Here is a 22,836-nt window from a genome sequence, read left to right on the forward strand (position 1 = left end):
TTATGGACAGCAAGTTCTCGTAATTTCCCATAATCTATTAAACTCAAATTTCCAAAATTTGGGTAGTTTCCAGTTTTTGACTATTATAAATACAGCCATTATAAACATAAGTGTGCAGGGTTTTTTGTGGACGTATGTCTTCATTTCTCTCAGGTCAATATCTACGAGCAGTGTTGCTGGATCTTAGGATAAATGTATGTTTGTTTGTTTGTTTGTTTGTTTGTTTGGAGACAGTGTCTGGCTCTGTCACCTAGGCTAGAGTGCAATGGCTCAATCTCAGCTCGCTGCAATCTCTGCCTCCCGGGCTTAAGCAATTCTCCCACCTCAGCCTCTTGAGTAGCCCAGACCACAGGCACATGCCACCACACCTGGTAATTTTTGTATTTTTTGTAAAGATGAGGGGGTCTTACCATATTGCCCAGGCTGGTCTCGAACTCCTGGACTCAAATGATCCTCTTGCCTCAGCTTCCCAAAGTGCTGGGATTGCATGTTCGAGCCACTGTGCCCAGCCTACATCTTAATTATGGTCAAAATTCATAGACTAGTACCCTTAAAAAGAGTAAATTTTACCCTCATAAATTATACCTCAACAAACCCTAAAAATAGTAAATAAGTAAGTGGAGATAGATAGATAGATAGACAGACAGACAGACAGACAGACAGACAGACAGATAGATAGAAATAACAGGCACTCCCCCAAAAGTTCTCAACACAGCCTGGAAGGCCCTGCGTTGTCCTACTCCCATCAGCCTTTTCAGCCTCATCTCCCCATGATGCTGCTCACCCTCTCTGCTCCTCTCTAGTCACTTCTGCCTTCTTTCACACCCTCCACTCACCACATTTCCTCTGTTCCTACAACTTTAGCACATCCAGTTCCATCTACCTAAGAAGCTCTTTCCTTTGCTCTTCCCCATCATCTTAGTAACTGTCACAGTTGTAATTTTACTTTTTTTGGTTTGTGTGTTTTGGAGACGTAGTCTCGCTCTGTCGCCCGGGCTGGAATGCAGTGGCACGATCTCTGCTCACGGCAACCTCCCCCTCCCAGGTTCAAGCAATTCTCCTGCCTCAGCCTCCCAAGTAGCTGGGAGTGCCCACCACCATGCCCCGCTAATTGTTTGTATTTTGGTAGAGACGGGGTTTCACCGTGTTGCCCAGGCTGGTCTCGAACTCCTAAGTTCAGGCAATCCGCCTACCTCGGCCTCCCAAAGTGCTAGGATTACAGGTGTGAGCCACTGCACACGGCCTGTAATTTTACTTTTTTATTTTTGTTATTCTTTTACTAGTGTTATGTGTCTCCTCCACTGAAATAAAAGCTCCTTGAGACCAGGGTCTTTGTTCATCACTGTATCTCCAGAATCTAGTACTGTGTTTTACCTACACAATGAGTGTTCAACCATTATATTCAACTGACTACTTCATGTCTCAACCTTAACATGTCCAAAACTGAAATGTTGATCATCCCCCTGCTCCCACCAGGGTCATTACTCCATATGCAGGGCTGCCATAATGCACAATTCCAAGGAGTGCCATCCACAGCACAGTCTATGGTTGGCATCTTGCCTCTGTTAAAGTGAACTAAATATGGCCAGAGAAGGACCCCGTACTTCCATATTTGAGTCCTTATGGACAACCGTAAGCTAACTTAATGGGTAGACAAGATTGAAAACCTAATTTAGAAGTATACGACTCTAACAATAGCTGAGTCTTGGCCAATCACAGCAGCCATACTTCAACCACTCATACACTGCTGAGTGTTCAAACTGTGTTTAAATAAGGCAAACGCCAACCTGTAACCAATCCAGCTGTTTCTGTACTTCACTTCCGATTTCTGTACCTCACTTCCCTTTTTTTGCCTGTAAATTTGTTCTGACTACCAGGCATCCCTGGAGTCTCTCTGAATTTGCTGTGATTCTGGGGGCTGCCCGATTCGCGAATAGTTTATTGCTCAGATAAACTACTTTACATTTATTTATTTATTTATTTATTAAGATGGAGTCTTGCTCTGTCGCCCAGGCTGGAGTGCAGTGGCTTGATCTCTGCTCACTGAAACCTCCACCTCTCGGGTTCAAGCGATTCTCCTGCCTCGGCCTCCCAAGTAGCTGGGATTACCGGCACGCGCCACCATGCCCGGCTAATTTTTGTATTTTTAGTAGAGACGGGGTTTCACCATGTTGGCCAGACTGGTCTCAAACTCCTGACCTCAAGTGATCCTCCCACCTCGGCCTCCCAAAGTGCTGGAATTACAGGCGTGAGCCACTGCTCCTGGCCAAATTCCTTTACATTTAATTCAGCTAAAGTTTTTATTTTAACAACTTCTTCCCAGTTATGCCCTTCACATGACTGCCAATATGAATGGTGCCCTCTGGAGTTGTGCATTACTCTTCTCAACCTCAGTGATGGCAACTCCATCCTTCCAGTTGCTCAGGCCAAAAATTCTGGAGGCATCCTTGACTCCTCTTTTTAACTCATATCTCACATTTACTCTACCAAGAAATTCTATTGACTCAACCTTCAAAATACATAGCACTTGGGGCCAGGCACAGTGGCTCAGGCCTGTAATTCTAGCACTTTGGGAGGCCAAGGTAGGAGGACCCCTTGAGCCCAGAAGTTCGAGACCAGCCTGGGTAACATTATGAAACAGTCTACAAAAAACACAAAAATTAGCTGGGCATGGTGGCATGCGCCTGTGGTCTCAGTTACTCAGGAGGGTGAGGTGGGAGGATCTCTTGAGCCCAGGAAGTTGAGGCTGCAGTGAGCCCTGATTGTGCCACTACACTCCAGCCAGGGTGACAGAGTGAGATCCTGTCTCAAAAAAATGAACAAAGTACATCAGCGCCTCTCACCTTCTCCATCACTTTCACTGTAGCCTGAACCACCCACCAACATCTCCCATATGGATTATTGCAATAGACTTCATAGTTCTTGTTTCTGCTCTTGCCCTCCTACAAACTACTCTCAATCCAGTAGCCAAAGATCCTTTTTTTTTCTTGAGACAGTCTCACTCTGTTGCCCAGGCTTAAGTGCAGAGCTATGATCATAGCTCACTGCAGCCTCGAACTCCTGAGCTCAAGTGATCCTCCCACCTCAGCTCCCCAAGTAGCTGTGACTACAGGTGTGAGCCACAACACCCAGTTAATTTTTTTTAATTTTTAGTAGAGATGGGGTCTTGCTATGTTGCCCAGCCAAAGACCCTTTAAAACATAAATCTGACCATATCACTACTCTGTTCAAAACCCTGCAGTTCTCAGGAAGTTAGAGTGGAATGATACTTACCAGAGGCTAGGAAAGGGCAAGGTGAAGGAAATGAAGACAGGTTAGTTAATGGGTATAAACATACAATCGGATAGAAAGAATAAATTCTAGGCCAGGCACGGTGGCTCATGCCTACAATCTCAGTACTTTGGGAGGTGGAGGCGAGTGGATCACCTGAGGTCAGGAGTTAGAGACCAGTCTGGCCAACATGGTGAAACACCGTCTCTACTAAAAATACAAAAATTAGCCAAGTGTGGTGGTGCGTGCCTGTAATCCCAGGTACTAGTGGGGGCTGAGGCTTGAATCCGGAAAGCAGAGGTTGCAATGAGCCAAGATCAAGCCACTGCACTGCAGCCTGAGCAACAGAGCGAGACTCTGTCTCAAAAAAAAAAAAAGAAAAGAATAAATTATAGTGTTGAATAGCACAGTAGGGTGACTACACTTAACAATACTTTATTGTATATTTCAAAATAGCTACAAGAGAGGATTTGAAATATTCCCAGCACAAAGAAATAATAAATGTTGCAGGTGACGGATATGCTGAATATCCTGATTTAATCATTACACATTGTATGCATGTATTAAAATATCACATGCACTCCATAAATATGTATAATTACTATGTATCAATTTTTTTAATGTTAAAAAAATCCAACAACCCTGAAGTGGGTCCCCATTTCCCTAATTATAAAAGCCAAAGTCTTTCCAATGACCTCTAAGGCCCTCAGGCCTCCCAGACAGCTGCATGACTACATCTCTTACTTCCTTCAACTATGTTCAAATTATACCTTTGGCCAGGCGCGGTGGCTCATGCCTGTAATCCCAGCACTTTGAGAGACCGAGGTGGGTGGATTACTTGAGGCCAGGAGTTCGATACTAGCCTGGCCAACATGGTGAAACCCCATCTCTACCAAAAATTAGCCGGGTGTGGTGGCACAGCTACTCGGGAGGCTGTGGCACAAGATCGCTTGAACCCGGGAGGCCAAGGTTGCAGTGAGCCAAGTTCTCACCACTGCCCTCCAGCCTGGGTGACAGAGTGTAACTCCCTCTCATGAGGCTTACCTTGACCTATTTAACTTGCTACTCTCCAAACCCCCTTACTCTGCTATTTTTATTTCTGCTCTTATAACTGTCTAACATACTTATGTATGATGTTTGTATCCATTTATCGTATTCATTGTTTATTATCTGTATTTCTTCTGTAGGATAAAAGATCTAGAAGAACAAGATGTATTTATGAGAACCTCCCCATGCATCTAAAAGAATGTCTGGCACATTGCAGGTTCAATAAGTTAATGAATAACTACAGTGTCTGCCAAGTAATTAAAGATTAGCAAATATTAATATAGGAACAAGGGTGACACGTATGTTGATACTAGTTATAAAGTTTTTCTCTCCATAGCATGTACTTATTTGTTAATATACATGTATATGGAACTGTGCAGGTAGGGTGAAAATTGGTTTTTGCAGTCAGAGCTTGGGTGATTCCTGGCCTTTCACCACCTCCTATCTGTGTGATCCTGCAGAAGATTCCCAAATAGGAATAAAAACACTTGTCCCATTGACCTAACAGGTTGTTGAGAAAATAAAATGAATGTGAATCATTTAGCAAGCTGAGATATGCAGCATAGTTCTTTAGGAAGAGCAGGATTTGAAACTTTGAATAACACTCATTGTCATCATGCCATTTATTCCCGAAGAGTTCCATGCCCTCTGTACTGCCAGTCAGATTTTAACCTTTATTTTTGCCCAGTGCTGACAGGGAGGAACCTCTGAGCTCCCTCACCCTGTTCAGGTTAATTGCCCTCTCTTTTCCTTTCCATTTTCGGAAGATGGACAGCAGGTGCTGCGTTCCCTGCTCCCTGATCTCGCTGACTCAGACTGCCTCTTACTTTCACCAGGGATGAAAAAGGAGCAGTAGCAACACGTGTGTGAGCACTGGCATAGCTTTACGAGAGCTTCAGTGGAAAGGATGTCTCTTCTAAAGGAAGAGATGAAGCTGCTTTTCCCGAGAGTGCAGAACACGGGGCAAACAGTTGATTCAGGAGAACTGGGTTCACTGCCCCATAGCTCTACGAACTGAGAGACTTGGGGAAGTCCCTTCGATTTTACTAGGAAAAGGACGTCATCATAGCTATCACAGTGCCCTTTGGCCCTGGCAAAAGTTTTTGGAGGATCAAAGTGGAAGAAGGCTCCCACACACTGAGAGTTTGTATTGAGGCTTTCGGTGTAGTTAAGAGTGAAACAGGGGCCGGGCGCGGTGGCTCACGCCTGTAATCCCAGCACTTTGGGAGGCCGAGGCGGGTGAATTACCTGAGGTCAGGAGTTCTAGACCAGCCTGACCAACATGGTGAAACTCTGTCTCTACTAGAAATATAAAATTAGCTGGGTGTGGTGGCGCATGCCTGTAATCCAGCTACTTGGGAGACTGAGGCAGGAGAATCGCTTGAACTCGTGAGGCAGAGGTTGCAGTGAGCCAAGATTGTGCCATTGCACTCCAACCTGGGCAACAAGAGCACAACTGCGTCTCAAAAAAAGAAAAGAGAGAGAGAGTGAAAAAGGGCTGAGCGCGGCCGCTTGAGGCCGAGGCGGGTGGATCACTTGAGGTCAGGAGTTTGAGACCAGCCTGACTAACATGGTGAAACCCCCGTCTCTACTAAAAATACAAAAGGGAGTGGTGGCGTGCGCCTGTAGTTCCAGCTACTCGGGAGGCTAAGGCAGAGGAATCGCTCGAACCCAGAAGGCGGAGGTTGCAGTGAGCCGAGAGCGCACCACTGCACTCCTGCCTGGGCGACAGAGCAAGACTCCGTCTCAGATAATAATAATAATAATGAGAGCAAAAAAGAAAGAAAAGCCAAAACAAGCCTCAGAAACTGCCATTTGTTTAATATCTGCATTAAAAAAATTATCCCTTCCATCAGATGAAAAATACCTTATAATTTATGATGGATAATACATTAATTCGTAGCACACTAGAAACAAGGGATTCCTTAAGACACATATGTGGGGTTTTTGTTGTTGTTGTTATTTTTATTATCTTTAAGGATAATTTGTTGGGTAGGGGTCAGTGAGTTGGGAGTCCTGATTGGTTGGGTCGGAGACGAGACACGTAAGTTTAAGTTCTATAATGAAATGCTTTCAATCATGTCAGTTTATCTGTGCCTATAAACATACTCCTTTAGAGAAAATCAAAAGTTTATAGCCAGGCGCGGTGGCTCACGCCTGTAATCCCAGCACTTTGGGAGGCCGAGGTGGGTGGATCACCTTAGGTCAGGAGTTCGAGACCAGCCTGACCAACGTGGTGAATTACCATCTCTACTAGAAATACAAATTGGCCGGGCGTGTTGGCGGGCACCTGTAATCCCAGCTACTCGGGAGGCTGAGACAGGAGAATCGCTTGAACCCGGGAGACGGAGGTGGCAGTGAGCCAAGATCGCACCACTGCACTCCAGCCTGGGCAACAAGAGTGAAACTCCGTCTCAAAAAAAAAAGTTTACATATAAGGCTCTCTTAGTATCCCTGGGAAGAGGGTTCATCCTGTCCATGAACGGGTTTAGGATGACACAAATTATCAAATTATCCGATTAGTGCACTTTCCTAACCCATATGTTTAATCAGTGGCACATCCTGGTTTTGAATTATTTAAACGCATTATTATTTAGCCATTTACATACTTACGTTTGTCACTTCCAGTTAAACTGTAGCCGCCTACAGAGAGCGAAACAGAAGTCGGCTGATAAAATTTTGATAAAATTTCATTTGCCCGCAGCTGGTCATTTCATTGGGGGCTTTTGTGTTACAAAAGTGTGTGAATTGGCCGGGCGCGGTGGCTCACGCCTGTAAATCCCAGCACTTTGGGAGGCCGAGGCAAGTGGATCACTAAAGGTCAAGAGTTCGAGACCAGTTTGGCCAACATGGTGAACCGCCCCCCCCCCCCCCCCACCACCACCACACACACACCCCGCCTCTCTAGTAAAATACAAAAATTAGCCAGGCATGGTGGTGCGCGCCTGTAATCCCAGCTACTCGAGAGGTTGAGGCGGGAGAATCACTTGAGCCTTGGAGGTGGAGGTTGTAGTGAGCCCAGATCGCAACACTGCACTCCAGCCTAGGGGACAGAGCGAGACTTCCTCTCAAAAAAAAAAGACTTATGAATTGTTTGAAGAGGCGCGAGACCGTGGCAACCCTAACTGTCCCAGACATCTGGCAGCCATATGCTATCCTTGAACTTGAACTTCAGAGTGAAAGTATAAATTTGTAAGGGGAAGGCTCTGCGGCAAGTCACATACCAGTGGTCAGTTAAAAAAAAAAACAAACTCAGGCCGGCAACCTAAATCATTTAGAAAGCGTCAAGAGCCTCGGAAAAACTATTTTCACACACTTCTCTAGCACTAACACGGGAAGCGCATTTGCTTCACATATTCCACACCTTTTATTCTTCCCACCAACATCAAGAATACAAAGCGCCCAGAGAGGACAATAAGCCTAAGCAGCGGCTCCAAGAGACCGGACTTTCGTACTTCCCGGGGGCAGGCGGAAGGTGACGGAGCGCTGGAAGGATCTTACTGTTCCTTGAAGGGCTATCTGAGAAAAAATGTACTCTAACGGTTCCTCGTTAGTATAGTGGTTAGTATCCCCGCCTGTCACGCGGGAGACCGGGGTTCAATTCCCCGACGGGGAGGTGTATACCTATATTTTTGGCGATAGTTATTATTTTCTGTATCATTCAATGACAGGACACTCCTGTTAAACATAATGTGCTAAACCAGCTCCCTTAAGTGCACAACCCTGTCTTCAAAATGGTGACTTTTAACGTTAATGCCCACCATGAAGTGAAAGCCTCCCCTGAGAGAAAATGCCTTACATTGTTTGCAGGAAGGGAGGAAAGGGAAAAAGAAAACGCTCTGAAGGCCTCTGCCCTTGCCTCCAGCCGCCATCTTGCGAAGGCCTGCGCCGGCTTAGTGGTGCCCCGCCAGATTACAACTCGAGGTCGCGAACTCAGCGCGCGGAACCTGTTGGGGGAGGGGAGAGAGGGCGGAGTCTCGCGCCTAACGGGGCGGGGGCAGGGCGGGTAAGAACGGAAATCATTTGGTAAAGAAAAGGAAGGGCCAATTTCCTTTGATCCTGGAGACCCCACTAAACGGGAAGCCCCGTTCTCCCGCTTCCGCTGGTTACGTCCCAGCCTTGGTTAGAGGACTAGCAGTCAGGAAAGTTTGGACGCTGAAGGAATCGGTCTCCTGGTCCGACAGATACTGGGTGGAGGGGCAGAGAGTAAATGGAAGAGAAAGACGTGTACCCCTGGAAGAAACGCCATTTACTGGTGTCCTAAGAAACTGCGTGAGCCACAGCTCAGCAGGACCTCGTGGCGCAACGGTAGCGCGTCTGACTCCAGATCAGAAGGCTGCGTGTTCGAATCACGTCGGGGTCAAGCTTTTTTTTTTTTTTCCTCCCGTACTTTAAACTACCGACTCCTAGAAGCCGAGGTGTATTCCTGCCGCCAATTTTCTTGAATGTTAGAATTAAGTTTTCCTCTTTCAGGTGTTATGATACTAATCCTTGGTTTGCAGGAAGATATGATTTACTCTATATCAAAGAGCCTCAAGGCTGATGTTTTTATCATTTGGCCTTTTAAAGTGAGTTTTTTTGTCACATGCATAATGTGTAAAGAGGTGGACTATTACTGCTGTGCATTAGTGGGTGTATCAGTCCACTAGTCTATCACAGGAAGTGTACAATATACTTTACAAGCTGTTTTTTCCAAACAGTTTTAGGCTGTTTGCCTTTTGAAAGAGAGTACAATAGTGTACAATTTCTAATTTTGAATATTATGCTAATCAAGTGTCTTAGCTCTTACCATGTGCCAACACTGTGAACAACCTCACAATGTGTGACTATTATCCCGCTTTTACAAATGTGGCTGTGGCTCACAGGGTTAGTGACCTGCCAAGGGTCACCCAAGATTCTGAACCAGGTAAGGGACTCTGGATCCCTCTTTATAAATACTTTATAATAAAGGTGGAAACAAACAGTTGAAAGAATGTGTGACCACCGGGCTCGGTGGCTTACACCTGTAATCCCAGCACTTTGGAAGGCCAAAGTGGGTGGATCACGAGGTCAGGAGTTCAAGACCAGCCTGACCAACATGGTGAAACCCCATTTCTACTGAAAAATACAAAAATTAGCTGGGCGTGATGGGGTGCACCTGTAATCCCAGCTACTCCGGAGGCTGAGGCAGAAGAATTGATTGAACCCGGGAGGCGGAGGTTGCAGTGAGCCTCGGTGACCAAGCAAGACTCCTTCTGGAGGTGGGTGGCGGGGAGGAATGTGGGAAAAGCTGTTGGACTGGGCGCCTTTTATGTTTTCACCGATTATGCGAGTGATGACTAGTCACCACTTTTGACTATTAATCTCTTTAATAGCAGGAAGCAAAGCTTGCTCGTTCACATTTGCAAGCTCCAGGACTCTTAGTACTAAATAGTGCCCTACACGTAAGTGTCAAATATTTGTTGAACAAAAAATGAATAGCAAGACTATGAGAAATTAATAGTTTTAGATTTTGATGATATGTTTTGTAAAATTCCTGAGGTTTTCTGCTTAGTATTTTGAAAATACCAAACACTAATTTCTTTTTTTTTTTTTTTGAGACGGAGTCTGGCTCTGTCGCCCAGGCTGGAGTGCAGTGGCGCAATCTCAGCTCACTGCAAGCTCCGCCTCCCGGGTTCACGCCATTCTCCTGCCTCAGCCTCCCGAGTAGCTGGGACTACAGGCGCCCGCCACTACGCCCGGTTAATTTTTTGTATATTTAGTAGAGACGGAGTTTCACCATGTTAGCCAGGATGGTCTCGATCTCCTGACCTCGTGATCCGCCCGCCTCGGCCTCCCAAAGTGCTGGGATTACAGGCGTGAGCCACCGCGCCCGGCCCCCAAACACTAATTTCTTTTGATTCAACCTAATGCAGCAGTATACCTGGAAATTATATTTGCACATGGTGTGGTTTGTTCTTCCCTCTCCTGTTTGGATTAAAATTAGATCATCCATTTCAACGGGTATTTATGGACTGCCAACTCTGATGAGCCTGATACTGTGCTAAGCACTAAGGATGAGGATACACTGAGTAAAAATGGGTTTTTTTGAGCATCAGGAGACAGATATGTTAAGCCACCAAACGCCATATTGTGTTGGGGTAAGTTCATGTTACTTGCTAAGAACCATGAAAGTAACATGAACAGAGTGGTATGGGGGTGCTAAAACAGTGGACAGTAACTCCACATTGGGTTGTATGAGGCTATAACAAGGTGATACAACCTCTCCATCTACATCACAAAAATATGGTTTTGTCCAAATGAGTTAACATGATTGGTCCAAGCTAAGATATATGCAGTATATGCAAATGATGCCAGAGGGAAGAAATGGCTTCTGTTATGGGCTGAATTTCTTTTTTTTTTTTTTTTTTTTTTTTTTTGAGATGGAGTCTCACCCTGTCGCCCAAGCTAGAATGCAGTGGCAACCTCCGCCTCCCAGGTTCAAGCGATTCAGCCTCCCAAGTAGCTGGGATTACAAGTGCACCCCACTACACCCAGCTATTTTTGTTGTTGTTGTTGTTATCTTTAGTAGAGACAAGGTTTCACCATGTTGGCCAGGCTGGTCTTGAACTCCTGACCTCATGATCCACCTGTGTCAGCCTCCCAAAGTGCTGGGATTACAGGCGTGAGCCACCACACCCAGTTAATGGGCTGAATTTCATCTCCCCAACATTCATATGTTGAAGCCCTCACTCCTAGTACCTCAGAATGATCGTAAGACCTGATTAAGTACGCTAGGTGCAGTGGCTCACGCCTGTAATGCCAGCACTTTGGGAGGCCGAGGCAGGTGGATCACAAGATCAGGAGTTGGAGACCAGCCTTGCCAACATGGTGAAACCCTGTCTCTACTGGAAATAGAAAAATTAGCTGGGCGCGGTGGCGGGTGCCTATAATTCCAGCTACTCGGGAGGCTGAGGCAGGAGAATTGCTTGAACCCGGGAGGCAGAGGTTGCAGTGAGCCGAGATCGCACCACTGCACTCTAGCCTAGGTGACAGAGCAAGACTCTGTTTAAAAAAAAAAAAAAAAAAGACATTATTAAGTAAAAATGAGGCCATTAGGGTGGGCCCTAATCCAGTCTGACTGGTGTCATACTTATAAGAGGAAATTTGGACACACAGACACCAAGGATGTGTGCACACAGGGGAAAGGCCATGTGAGGACACAGCAAGAGAGTAGCCATCTACAAGCCAAGATCTAGGAAGAAGCCAACCCTGCTGGCCTCTTGATCTTAGACTTCTAGCCTCAAGATCTCTGAGAAAATAAATATCTGTTTATTTTTATTATGGTAGCCCTAGCCAACGAATACAGCTTCCGTCAAGAACTACTAGTTCTGCAGAATGGCTGGAGAGGTAAACAGGCGTCAGCATACAGGATCAGTGTGCCATTCCAACTAATTTAGATTTTATTCTGAGGGCAATGCAGAACTATAATTCATGACTAAGACAATCCAGCCAGCTTCACAAAGACTAAAAAATGGCCAAGAACTGTTCCTGGACCACCATCCTGGGAATAAGTTAGAAATGCAAATTTTCAGGCCTCACCTCAGACCTACAGTCTCAGAAAATTGGCTGTGGGGCACAGCAACAAACCTTCCAGCCGTTTTGATGCAAGCTAAAGTTTGAGGACCTCCGGCCTATAAAGCAAGGCAAGACTAGACGTCCTACTTACCCCACAGGTTAAAAGGATCAAATAAGATAAAATACATCAAAATGTTTTTGAAGCTGTTATACATGTCATTATTAATACTGTTATGGCTCTAAAACTGTCACTTTCCAGGTCCCAGATTCTTTTCCAAGGCTGGACATCTGTAGTTTTTTAGAATGCTCCATCTGATGACTTTCTATAACTTTGAAATGACTGCAAATCCAACACTTTTTAACTTAATCTTCTATACTCATGATATAGGGATGATATACGGAAAGAGTTTTATAGGAAAGGTGGAAACAAAGAGTTATCAAGAGCTATGAAGTGTCAGGATTTGAACTGAAACATGGACCTGTCTAGAAAAGACAGCTTTGTGGATTTGTTCTATTTCACTAAGAAATGTCTAGTAATGTATTCTTGCAAGAGGACTTATCCACTACTATAGAATGCTCTGAGCATTTATTTCACCTGTTTAATAGCCTTGCTTTCTTTTCTGAGAGTATTTTAGTTACTTAAGTCCTGTGAAAGAAAAATCTCGGTGTTACCGGGGTCCCAATCCAGACCACAAGAGAGGGTTCTTGAACCTCACACAAGAAAGAATTCAAGGCGAGTCCATAAAATGAAAAGCAAGTTTATTAGGTAAAGGAATAAAGAATGGCTACTCCATAGGCAGAGCAGCCCAGAGGGCTGCTGATTGCCCATTTTTGTGGTTATTTCTTCATTATATGCTAAACAAGGGGTGGATTATTCATGCCTCTCCTTTTTAGACCATATAGGGTAATCTCCTGACATTGCCATGGCATGTGTAAACTGTCATGGTGCTGGTGCGAGTGTAGCAGTGAGGACAACCAGAGGTCACTCTCATCGCCATCTTGGTTTTGGTGGGTTTTGGCAGGCTACTGCAACCTGTTTCACCAGCAAGGTCTTTATGACCTGTCTCTTTTTTTTTTTTTTTTTTTTTTTGAGACAGAGTCTCACTCTCGCCCAGGCTGGAGTGCAGTGGTGCAATCTTGTATTTTTAGTAGAGACAGGGTTTCACCATGTTGGTCAGGCTGGTCTTGAACTCCTGACCTCGTGATCCACCTGCCTTGGCCTCCCAAAGTGCTGGGATTACAGGCGTGAGCCACCGTGCGCGGCCTATGACCTGTATCTTCTGCCAACCTCCTATCTCATCTTGTGACTTAAAATGCCTTAACTGTCTGGGAATGCAGCCCAGTAGGTCTTTTTTTTTTTTTTTTTTTTTTTTTGAGACGGAGTTTTGCTCGTTGCCCAGGCTGGACTGCAATGGCGCAATCTTGGCTCACTGCAACCTCCGCCTCCCAGGTTCAAGCGATTCTTCTGCCTCAGCCTCCTGAGTAGCTGGGATTACAGGCATGTGCCACCATGCCCAGCTAATTTTGTATTTTTAGTAGAGACAGGGTTTCTCCATGTTGATCAGGCTGGTCTCAAACTCCCGACCTCAGGTGATCCACCCACCTTGGCCTCCCAAAGTGCTGGGATTACAGGCATGGGCCACCGTGCCCGGCCTTACCCACCCTCTTTTCAACATGGAGGTGCTGTGGTTCAAACCCCTCTAACATCAGGACCCCAAAAATGACTAAGCCAAAGGGAAAGTCAAGCTGGGAACTGCTTAGGGCAAACCTGCCTCCCATTCTACTCCTAAAAAAAAGATAGCTACTAAGAGAAAAAAGCTATATACCTCCCTCACAATTTGACCACAAAGAAATTCCTTGTGGACAAAGGACAGATAGAGATTTAAAAAGTCATCCCTCTGCTCATATGAAATAAATGCATATCTGATTGCCCTTTTGTTTCCCTAAGCCAGACTAACATAAGTGACTATTCCTGTAAATAGTGTATTCAGTGAAAGGCTAATCAGAAACTCAAAAGAATGCAACCATTGGTCTTTTATCTACCTATGACCTGGAACACCCCCGAGCCCCCCAACCCCCACTTGTATTAATAGTTGTCCCACCTTTCTGGATGGGACCAATGTACATCTTACACATATTGATTGATGTCTCATGTCTCCCTAAAATGTATAAAACCAAGCTGTGCCACACAACCTTGGGCACATGTCGTCAGGACCTCCTGAGGCTGTGTCATGGGTGTGTCCTTAACCTTGGCAAAATAAACTTTCTAAATTGATTGAGACCTGTCTCCGATTCTCTTGGTTTACAGAGCGATGTATTCTGGACGAACTAATAAAATTGAGCTTTTGGATATGCAGAATTGAAATGCAGACCTGAATTCTGATAAGCCAAATGGTTCTCCAACTTAGCACTCTCACTTAAAAAGAAAAATATGGTTTTAAAATCATATGTGTTCATTGTGGAAATCTAGAGAAATACAGACATATAAATAAAAAGAAAATAAGAATCACCTGTGCCTCACTATCCAAGAGAAAGTACTCCACTTTGATGTATATTATTTTTTTTCTTTGCTTTTCTTTTTTTTTTTTTTTTTTTTTTTGTCTCCCCAATAGCTGGGAGTACAGGAGCACACCACCATGCCAGCTAATTTTTTTTTTTCTTTTTTTTTGAGACTGAGTTCCGCTCTTGCCCAGGCTGGAGTGCAATGGCGAGATCTTGGCTCACTGCAACATCCGCCTCCCAGGTTCAGGCGATTCTTCGGCCTCAGCCTCCCAAGTAGCTGGGGATTACAGGTGCCCACCACCACACCTGGATAATTACTGTATTTTTAGTAGAGACGGGGTTTCGCCACGTTGGCCAGGCTGGTCTTGAACCCCTGACCTTAGGTGATCCGCCCGCCTCGGCCTCCCAAAGTGCTGGGATTACAGACGTGAGCCACCGCGCCCGGCCCCACCTAATTTTTGGTTATTTTTAGTAGAGACTGGGGTCTCCCTATGTTGCCCAGGCTGGTCTCAAACTCCTGAGCTCAAGGGATCCTCCCACCTCAGCCTTCCAAAGTACTGGGATTATAGGCGACAGCCACCAAGCCAGCCTCATATTCTTAAATGTCAAAACATGATTTTTTACTACTGTGCATTATTTTGTCATATGGATATATCATAAACAACCAATTCCTTACTATTGGAGATAGAGATTTTTTATTTTTTTCACCATTATAAATGAAGCAATAAATACCTTTATAAATGAATTCCACATTTGATTTTATCTTTAGAATAAATTATCAGAAATGGCTTAAGGGAGCTAAACTTTTTTTTTTTTGAGAGACCGAGTCTCGTTCTGTTGCCCAGGCTGGAGTGCAATGGTGCCATCTCAGCTCACTGCAACCTCCGCCTCCCGGGTTCAAGGGATTCTCCTACCTCAGCCTCCCAAGTAGCTGGGATTACAGGCGCATGCCACCAGGCACGGCTAACTTTTGTATTTTTAGTAGAGAGGGGCTTTCACCATGTTGGTTAGGCTGGTCTCGAACTCCTGACGTGATCTGCCCACCTGGGCCTCCCCAAGTGCTGGGATTACCGGCGTGAGCCACCGCGCCTGGCCCCTCTTATTTATTTATTATTTTTTTTTAAGATGGAGTCTTGATCGGTCGCCCAGGCTGGAGTGCAGTGGCACGATCTCGGCTCACTGCAACCTCTGCCTCCCGGGTTCAAGCGATTCTCCTACCTCAGCCTCCCTAGTAGCTGAGATTACAGGCGCCCACCACAAGGCCCAGCTAATTTTTAAATTTCTTGGCCAGGCTGAGCTCGAACTCATGACTTCAAGTGATCCGCCCACCCCAGCCTCCCAAAGTGCTGGAATTACAGGCATGAGCCACAGCGCCCGGCCAAGAACTAAACATTTTTTAAGGTTTTTAGCTTCTTACTATTTTACATCACTTAAAGTGCAACTTACCCTCCTGTTTGAGGTGACACCCTTAAATTCACAACCAATCCTCCGCAAAATGGGATAATGAAAAACAAAGCCAGCTGTATGTTAATAATATTAAGAACTTCAAAGAAAGAATGGAGGCAGTTATCCAGGTGATTTTTGTTTGTTTTGGGATGGAGTTTCGCTCGTGTTGCCCAGGCTGGAGTGCAATTGCACGATCTCGGTTCACCACAACCTCCGCCTCCCGGGTTCAAGTGATTCTCCTGCCTCAGCCTCCCGTGTAGCTTGGATTACAGGCATGCGCCACCACGCCAGGCTAATTTTGTATTTTTAGTAGAGACGGGGTTTCTCCACCTGGTCTCAAATTCCCGACCTCAGGTGATCTGCCTGCCTCAGCCTCCCAAAGTGCTGGGATTACAGGCGTGAGCCACCGGGGCCACCTCCAGATGATTTTTTTTTTAAGTTATGGGAAAGTTTTCTGATTAAAAAAAAAAAAATTGCATCAGGCCAGACGCAGTGGCTCATGCCTGTAATCCCAGCAATTTGGGAGGCTGAGGCGGGCGGATTGCCTGAGGTCAGGAGTTTGAGACCAGCCTGGTCAACATGGTGAAACTCTTGTCTCTACTAAATTACAAAAAACTTAGCTGGGCGTGGCAGCAGGTGCCTGTAATCCCAGCTACTTGGGAGGCTGAGGCAGAAGAATTGCTTGAACCTGGGAGGCAGAGGTTACAGTGAGCTGAGATTGTGCCACTGCACTCCAGGCTCGGCAACTGAGGGAGACTCCATTTCCAAAAAAAAAAAAAAAAAATTTGCATCCACCAGGCACAGTGTAATCCCAGAACTTTGGGAGGCTAAGGCGGGTGGATCACCTGAGGTCAGGAGTTCAAGACCAGCCTGGTCAACATGGTGAAACCCAGACTCTACTAAAATACAAACAAATTAGATGAGTGTATTAGCAGGCGCCTGTAGTCCCAGCTACTCCGGAGGCTGGGGCAAGGAGAATTGCTTGAACCTGGGAGGCGGAGGTTGCAGTGAGCCGAGACTACATCACTGCACTCCAGCCTAGTCTCTGTTGGACATTCTGACCAAAGTCAGAATATTAAGACTTCTAAAAACTCTCATTTCCCTGGGAAATTTTCTGAATTAAAATTACTTTTATCTACCTATGACCTGGAACACCCCCTGAGCCCCCCAACCCCCACTTTTATTAATAGTTGTCCCGCCTTTCTGGAAGGGACCAATCTACATCTTACACATATTGATTTTAGAGACAGGGTCTCACTCTGTCACCCAGGCTGGAATGCAGTGACAGGATTATGGCTCACTGCAGCCTCAACCTCCCAGGCTCAAGTGATCCTCCCACCTCAGTCTCCCTAGTAGCTAGAACTACAGGTGGGCACCATGGCTAAATTTTGTTATTTTTTTGTAGAGATGGGGTTTTACTGTTTTGCCCAGGCTAGTCTTGAACTCCTAGGCTCAAGGGATCTGCCTGTCTCAGCCTCCCAAAGTGTTGGGATTACAGGCGTGAGCCACAGTGCTCAGCCTTTGTGTTTTTTGTGTCACATTGATCAAATATTTTAAAAATTATCTTTTATGTTGAAACAAGTATTAAGGAGATGATGGAAAGAGTCAATTCCTTGAGAAGGGTGAGAGCCAGAGTACAAGTGGTGGAATTTGCTTGACAGGACACATCTTTCACTGAAAAGAAAAATGCAAGAGAAAATGAATGCAAATTGGAAAGTCTGACGTTGAAGCATTCCTCATAGGTGGTTTTTATTTTTTCAAGTTGAGGCAAGGTCACCAGCTAAAAATGAGAGGTAGGGAAAAAGGATGTGAAATTTGAGGAGATGTGAACGTATGAATGGTTAACCCAGAGACTGGAATAGCACTGCCAGCCAGTGTTGAGTGCTCCTGAGAGGACTGAGGTCATGAATTAAAACCAGTTAGCTTGTTATATGACTGACTTTTCTCCAGCAGCTTTTGCTGTTTGGATGTAAGCAATGAGAAAGTTCAGCTGGAGCATGGTTTAGTCCAAGCAAGGCTGAGATTCTTTCAAGCAAAAAAGGAGACATTGAGATCAGAGAGTTGAAAATGTTTGTAAAAGAGTGATGAAAAGGACTGATCAGGGAATTTAAGTCAGGTGAGTTGCAAAATTATTATATGATGGCAGAAGCAGAAGAGTTGAGTTTTTTTTAAGTGTTGGGGTTAATAGCGTGGAGGTCTTAAGTAGGTAAGTGAGAGTACCATAAATTAGCTGGGAAAAAAAGGCTAGTGATTGACAGTTGGGAAGCTTGAAACTGAGATTTCAACTGATGACAAGGTTCAGAATCTGACTGACACCGAAGTGGTTAAGACGCAAGAGAGGAACAAATTGTTGGAGATGAAGAGGTCAGAGGTCTAAGAGGCCAAGTGTTGGTGTTGCTTAGGTCACCTACAAGCATGCTGAATTCAGATAGAATGTAGACAAGAGGGATGGTGAGGAAAACCTACGGCAAGCAGCTCTATAATTTCTGGAAAGTGGCCAGGAGGCTCGTGGATGATCGCAGGAAGGAGAGAAGAAGGTGATTTAGCCAGAAGATATGAACTTCAAATATTTTTGAAGCAGAAAAGAGCAGAAATAGTTTGGAAGTAGCAATCAGGACCAAAGAGACCACCCAAACTCAATAGCCCAACCTCTTAGCCTTAGGGTACGCAGAATCTGAAAAGTGTAATCTCAATTTTGGAGCTCTACAGCAGTAAATCTGCAAGTAACCACCTGTAGCTAATGTCCAGGGATTAAAAAAAGATAATGAAAATGTTTTTGCCCAGGAAACATTAATTTCAGGCATATCTAGAATGCAGTTCTTGCATTATACGTACTGGGTTACCAGTCATTGCAAAGTCATGGTTCTTTGCCTCTCAGCTCAGTTCCCCTTCTGAAGGTAAAAACATTTGCCTATGTGTCCAGGGAAGCTGTGAGGGCAAAAAACCAAGCAACTTTTACAAGGGATCATAAAAACCTACCTAACAACTTGCTAATTAAAACCTGATTTTTAATTTGCATTATTGAGCTTAATACCATTGCTTAAATGTATGTGAATACTGAGATTTTTATAAACGAATTAGTTACCTCTAGGAAAATAATTATCACTAAAAGAAATATCGCAATTTGAATAAAAGTAAGTCGCTTAAATCATAGGAAACATTTTTAGTGAAGGCGTTTGTTTTAAATGTATTCTAACCTAACAATGTAGAAAGCAGGCAAACATTTAAAAAAAAAATTTAACCAGTTTCTAAAACATAGTTTGGAGCTCATATTCTGGGGAAATGATTAACACACCCTAAATCCAAGGTCTCCTTTCCTTTCTAGAAAGAAAGCATCTTTAAACATACATATTCATCAGAAATACAAATATTTGTCATCAGTGATACTAATTTCCAGGCAAACATTTTAATTGCAGTCAATGTATTAGATTCTACCAGGTTTTAATTTGGATCAGTAATACGGGTTTGATTAGGGTTCTAGGCCTAATTATAGGTCACTAGTCTTCCTTTAGGATTATGCACCATCTGTTATTTTAAATTGACCACTGAGGGGGTTCCCAAGGGTTCTCCTTCGTTTTGTTATCAAACGTTAGGTTTAGGATTCTTACGGGTGGTGGGATCCAAAAGCCAGAGACGGGTTTCAACAAAAATGCAAGCGCGAATTTGTCTTGCGTCTGAACGCACTGTTCAAATTAAACAATTTAGACATGCCCCAACTATGACACTAAGAAGTGAACGGTATAGTACACTTTTGTCACAAATTCAAGGGTAATTTAAGTGCCCCATGGTAGAGGTCTGGCTTCCCCTGGGTTTCTGGAACAAAAGAAGCGTTCGCGAGGAGAGAGGGGTAACTCCCCGCCCTCCCCCTCCCAAAGTAAATCAAATCAAGGAATATGAGTGCCTGCAGACAAGCCTCGCTTCTTTTCTTCCCCTTCAGGGCTAGCGTTTGGGGAAGGCAAGGCTGCGGCTACTCTTTGAGCTTCAGTGTCCCGGGAGGAAGAAAGGCCCAGCCAAGGGTCCTCACACTGGCGTGGAATTCGGTGCGTTCGTAGGCGATCGACCCCAGAGACGAAAGCTGCTTCTCAAGCTGGGGGAGGGAGAGGAAACGGCGCACAAAAGCAGTACGACCTGTCCCTTATCGGCGTCTAAGGGGAAGGGTGGAGAAAACGAAAACAGAAGCGGGCCGGGAGCCTCGGCTCCCGCCCCAGCGCCTTTTAAACTGCGTTTCTACCTCCTCTCGCTCAGCGCGGCGGCTAATGGAACCCGCGCGAGCCATCTCGCCAATCACCGCCGCGCTTCCTCCCGTCGCCCGCCAATGGCGGCGCGCGTTCTTGGGGCGTGGGCGAAGCAGGCTGCTCGCCTCCTGCCTGTAGTGTGTGGGCTGGGGTTGGTGCGAGCTTCCAGCTTGGCCGCAGTTGGTTCGTAGTTCGGCTCTGGGGTCTTTTGTGTCCGGGTCTGGCTCGGCTTTGTGTCCGCGAGTTTTTGTTCCGCTCCGCAGCGCTCTTCCCGGGCAGGAGCCGTGAGGCTCGGAGGCGGCAGCGCGGTCCCCGGCCAGGAGCAAGCGCGCCGGCGTGAGCGGCGGCGGCAAAGGCTGTGGGGAGGGGGCTTCGCAGATCCCCGAGATGCCGGAGTTCCTGGAAGACCCCTCGGTCCTGACAAAAGACAAGTTGAAGAGTGAGTTGGTCGCCAACAATGTGACGCTGCCGGCCGGGGAGCAGCGCAAAGACGTGTACGTCCAGCTCTACCTGCAGCACCTCACGGCTCGCAACCGGCCGCCGCTCGCCGCCGGCACCAACAGCAAGGGACCCCCGGACTTCTCCAGTGACGAAGAGCGCGAGCCCACCCCGGTCCTCGGCTCTGGGGCCGCCGCCGCGGGCCGGAGCCGAGCAGCCGTCGGCAGGGTAAGGACGCGGGGCCGGGGCTACAAAGGCGGGCGTTTGGCGGTTGCCACGCGCGCTCGCCGCCGTTTGCAGCCCCTCCCTCCCGGGCGCCCCCTCGGGCCTCCCAGGTGCGGGGCTGTCCCTGCGCCCCCTCGCGTCGCCCCTTCCCCGCGGGGCTGCAGGCGCCGGAGCGGAGAGGCCAGAAGTTGGGGCCGCGGGGTTCGCGTTCTTTGACTTGTGGGTCTGGGAGGCGTGGAGTTGCGTTGGCGGCGGTTGTTTTGCACGCAGTCGACGCCGCTTCCCTGGACCACCAGCCGCCTGCAGCGGGCGTTTAGACGGGAACTTCCGTGCCCTTTCGAAAGCTCTGGAGGGGTGGCCCCAAAATGCTATAGGTTAAGTTCGAGCGTTTTCCCGCTTTATTAACTGAAATGACTCGCAACAGAGTCTCAGAGCGCTCCCTGGAGGGCAACTGATGACACACTAATTTCTAACCAAAATTTGAAATGAGGAAATTCCCGCCTTTTTATACTTTTGCGTATGAAGGGCTTTTTGAACCGTTAATGTTTTCTAGTTTGTCTTAATTTTTCCTAGCAACAGGCCATCTTTTGGCGGAACAGCTTCATGCCGAATTAAAAGGAGCATTTTAAACTATATTTTTAAGCGCCTATTATAATTTTTTAATTTTTATTTATTTTTTGAGATGGAGTTTCGCACTTGTTGCCCAGGCTGGAGTGCAATGGCGAGATCTCGGCTCACCGCAACCTCCACCTCCCGGGTTCAAGCGATTCTCCTGCCTCAGCCTCCTGAGTAGCTGGGATTACAGGCATGCGCCGTCACGCCCGGCTGATTTGTGTATTTTTTAGTAGAGACGGGGTTTCTCCAAGTTGGTCAGGCTGGTCTCGAACTCCTGACCTCAGGTGGTCCGCCCGCCTCGGCCTCCCAAATCCCAAAGTGCTGGGATTACAGGCGTGAGCCACCGGGCCCGGCCCTGCAAACAAATATTTGAAAATTGCAGTTTGGATTGCGTTTTCCCCACATATTGGTAAATTTTGCTTGAGGAAAGGAAAGACTTAGGATTCAGGAAAAATTTATTTCATGACATTCTGGTGCATCAGTATTACAATTTGGAATGTCTGATCCTGGTTAAATCTCAAATCGGCTCCAGCAAAGCATGTTTTGTTTGAGAATAGTTTGCTGTGGATTTTAATATGCTTTTTGTGGGTTTGCTTATGCCTGCCAAGTTACCGGGCTTCAAATCGTAATAGGATGAAGCTAAAACTAGTAATTGGTGTAACATAAAATGCCTTGTAAGAGACAGTGAATGTGGTGTTTGGAGTTGTTGGGAATGATCACTAGTTTAAACAGAAATTATTCCTTCCTTCAAATTTTACTTTAGTTTTTAAGGAACCTGTCTAATGTGTTTTCCCGGCTACTCAGGCAGAAATGAAAGACAAATGTAATAGACACATGTAAATTTAATTGAAAATCTTATTCTCGGCTTCAGAGAAGTTGAAAGTTTTACCAAACGTCTTCAGTCCGGTGTCTGGCACATAGTAGTGCCAAATATTTGTACAATAAATAAAAGACCAATCACACCTTATTGTTTAAACATCTTGTTTTGCGGAAAGCTTCTTTAATTTCTTAATAAACAAATTTACTTTTGAAATAAAGCGTACCCGCTTACCCGTTATGTTTCCCTGCTCTGAAAAAGAAGGTAGTATTTAAACTCTTTAAGTAGAGTTGGTTGAGGCCGGGCGCGGTGGCTCACGCCTGTAAACCCAGCACTTTGGGAGGCCCGGGCGGGTGGATCACCTGAGGTCAGGAGTTCTAGACCAGCCTGGCCCATATGGTGAAACCCCGTTTCTACTAAAGAAAAAAATACAAAAATTAGCCGTGCCTGGTGGTGGTGGCCGAGGCAGGAGAATCGCTTGAACCCGGGAGGCGGAGGTTGCAGTGAGCTGAGATCGCGCCATCGCACTCCAGCCTGGGGTACAAGAGCGAGACTTCTTCTCAAAAAAAAAGTTGTTTGAAAATGTAATATTTAAATCAGCACACTTTATAAAAAACCTAGTTTTCTATAGAACCCTTTATTGGTCCTCTGTGCAAATGTATTAAACCGTGAAGTTTTTGGTTGTATGTTTATAATAGAATTACT

At 45.8% G+C, this 22,836-nt stretch overlaps 1 protein-coding gene, 1 long non-coding RNA gene and 1 other non-coding gene across 14 annotated transcripts in view; 2 read left to right on the forward strand and 1 right to left on the reverse strand.

Annotated features, from left to right (window-relative positions):
- The window catches only part of LOC109029097 (uncharacterized), a 163,673-nt gene extending 155,421 nt beyond the window's left edge, over window positions 1–8,252 (reverse strand). For 5 of the 8 annotated variants that reach the window (XR_010129399.1, XR_010129400.1, XR_010129395.1 and 2 more), the window contains exon 1: window positions 8,117–8,252. This is a non-coding gene — a long non-coding RNA (uncharacterized lncRNA). Of the gene's footprint in view, window positions 1–6,930; window positions 7,784–8,116 lie in introns of those variants that run through there. The other 3 variants (XR_010129401.1, XR_010129398.1, XR_002008106.4) reach the window with 2 other exon arrangements.
- Window positions 8,253–8,608: 356 nt separating this feature from the next.
- Window positions 8,609–8,680, forward strand: TRNAW-CCA (transfer RNA tryptophan (anticodon CCA)). The gene has a single exon. It is a non-coding gene; the product is annotated as a tRNA-Trp (tRNA).
- Window positions 8,681–17,535: 8,855 nt separating this feature from the next.
- The window catches only part of TMPO (thymopoietin), a 37,772-nt gene continuing 32,471 nt past the window's right edge, over window positions 17,536–22,836 (forward strand). For 4 of the 5 annotated variants that reach the window (XM_004053723.5, XM_055358869.2, XM_019038358.4 and 1 more), the window contains exon 1: window positions 17,536–20,702. In XM_004053723.5, coding sequence (XP_004053771.4) covers window positions 20,424–20,702 — 279 coding nt within the window. In that variant the 5' untranslated portion in view covers window positions 17,536–20,423. Of the gene's footprint in view, window positions 20,703–20,768; window positions 21,074–22,836 lie in introns of those variants that run through there. The other variant, XM_019038357.4, reaches the window with a different exon arrangement.

Source organism: Gorilla gorilla, chromosome 10, assembly GCF_029281585.2.
Source record: "Gorilla gorilla gorilla isolate KB3781 chromosome 10, NHGRI_mGorGor1-v2.1_pri, whole genome shotgun sequence".
In the NCBI taxonomy this organism is placed as follows: Eukaryota; Metazoa; Chordata; class Mammalia; order Primates; family Hominidae; genus Gorilla; species Gorilla gorilla.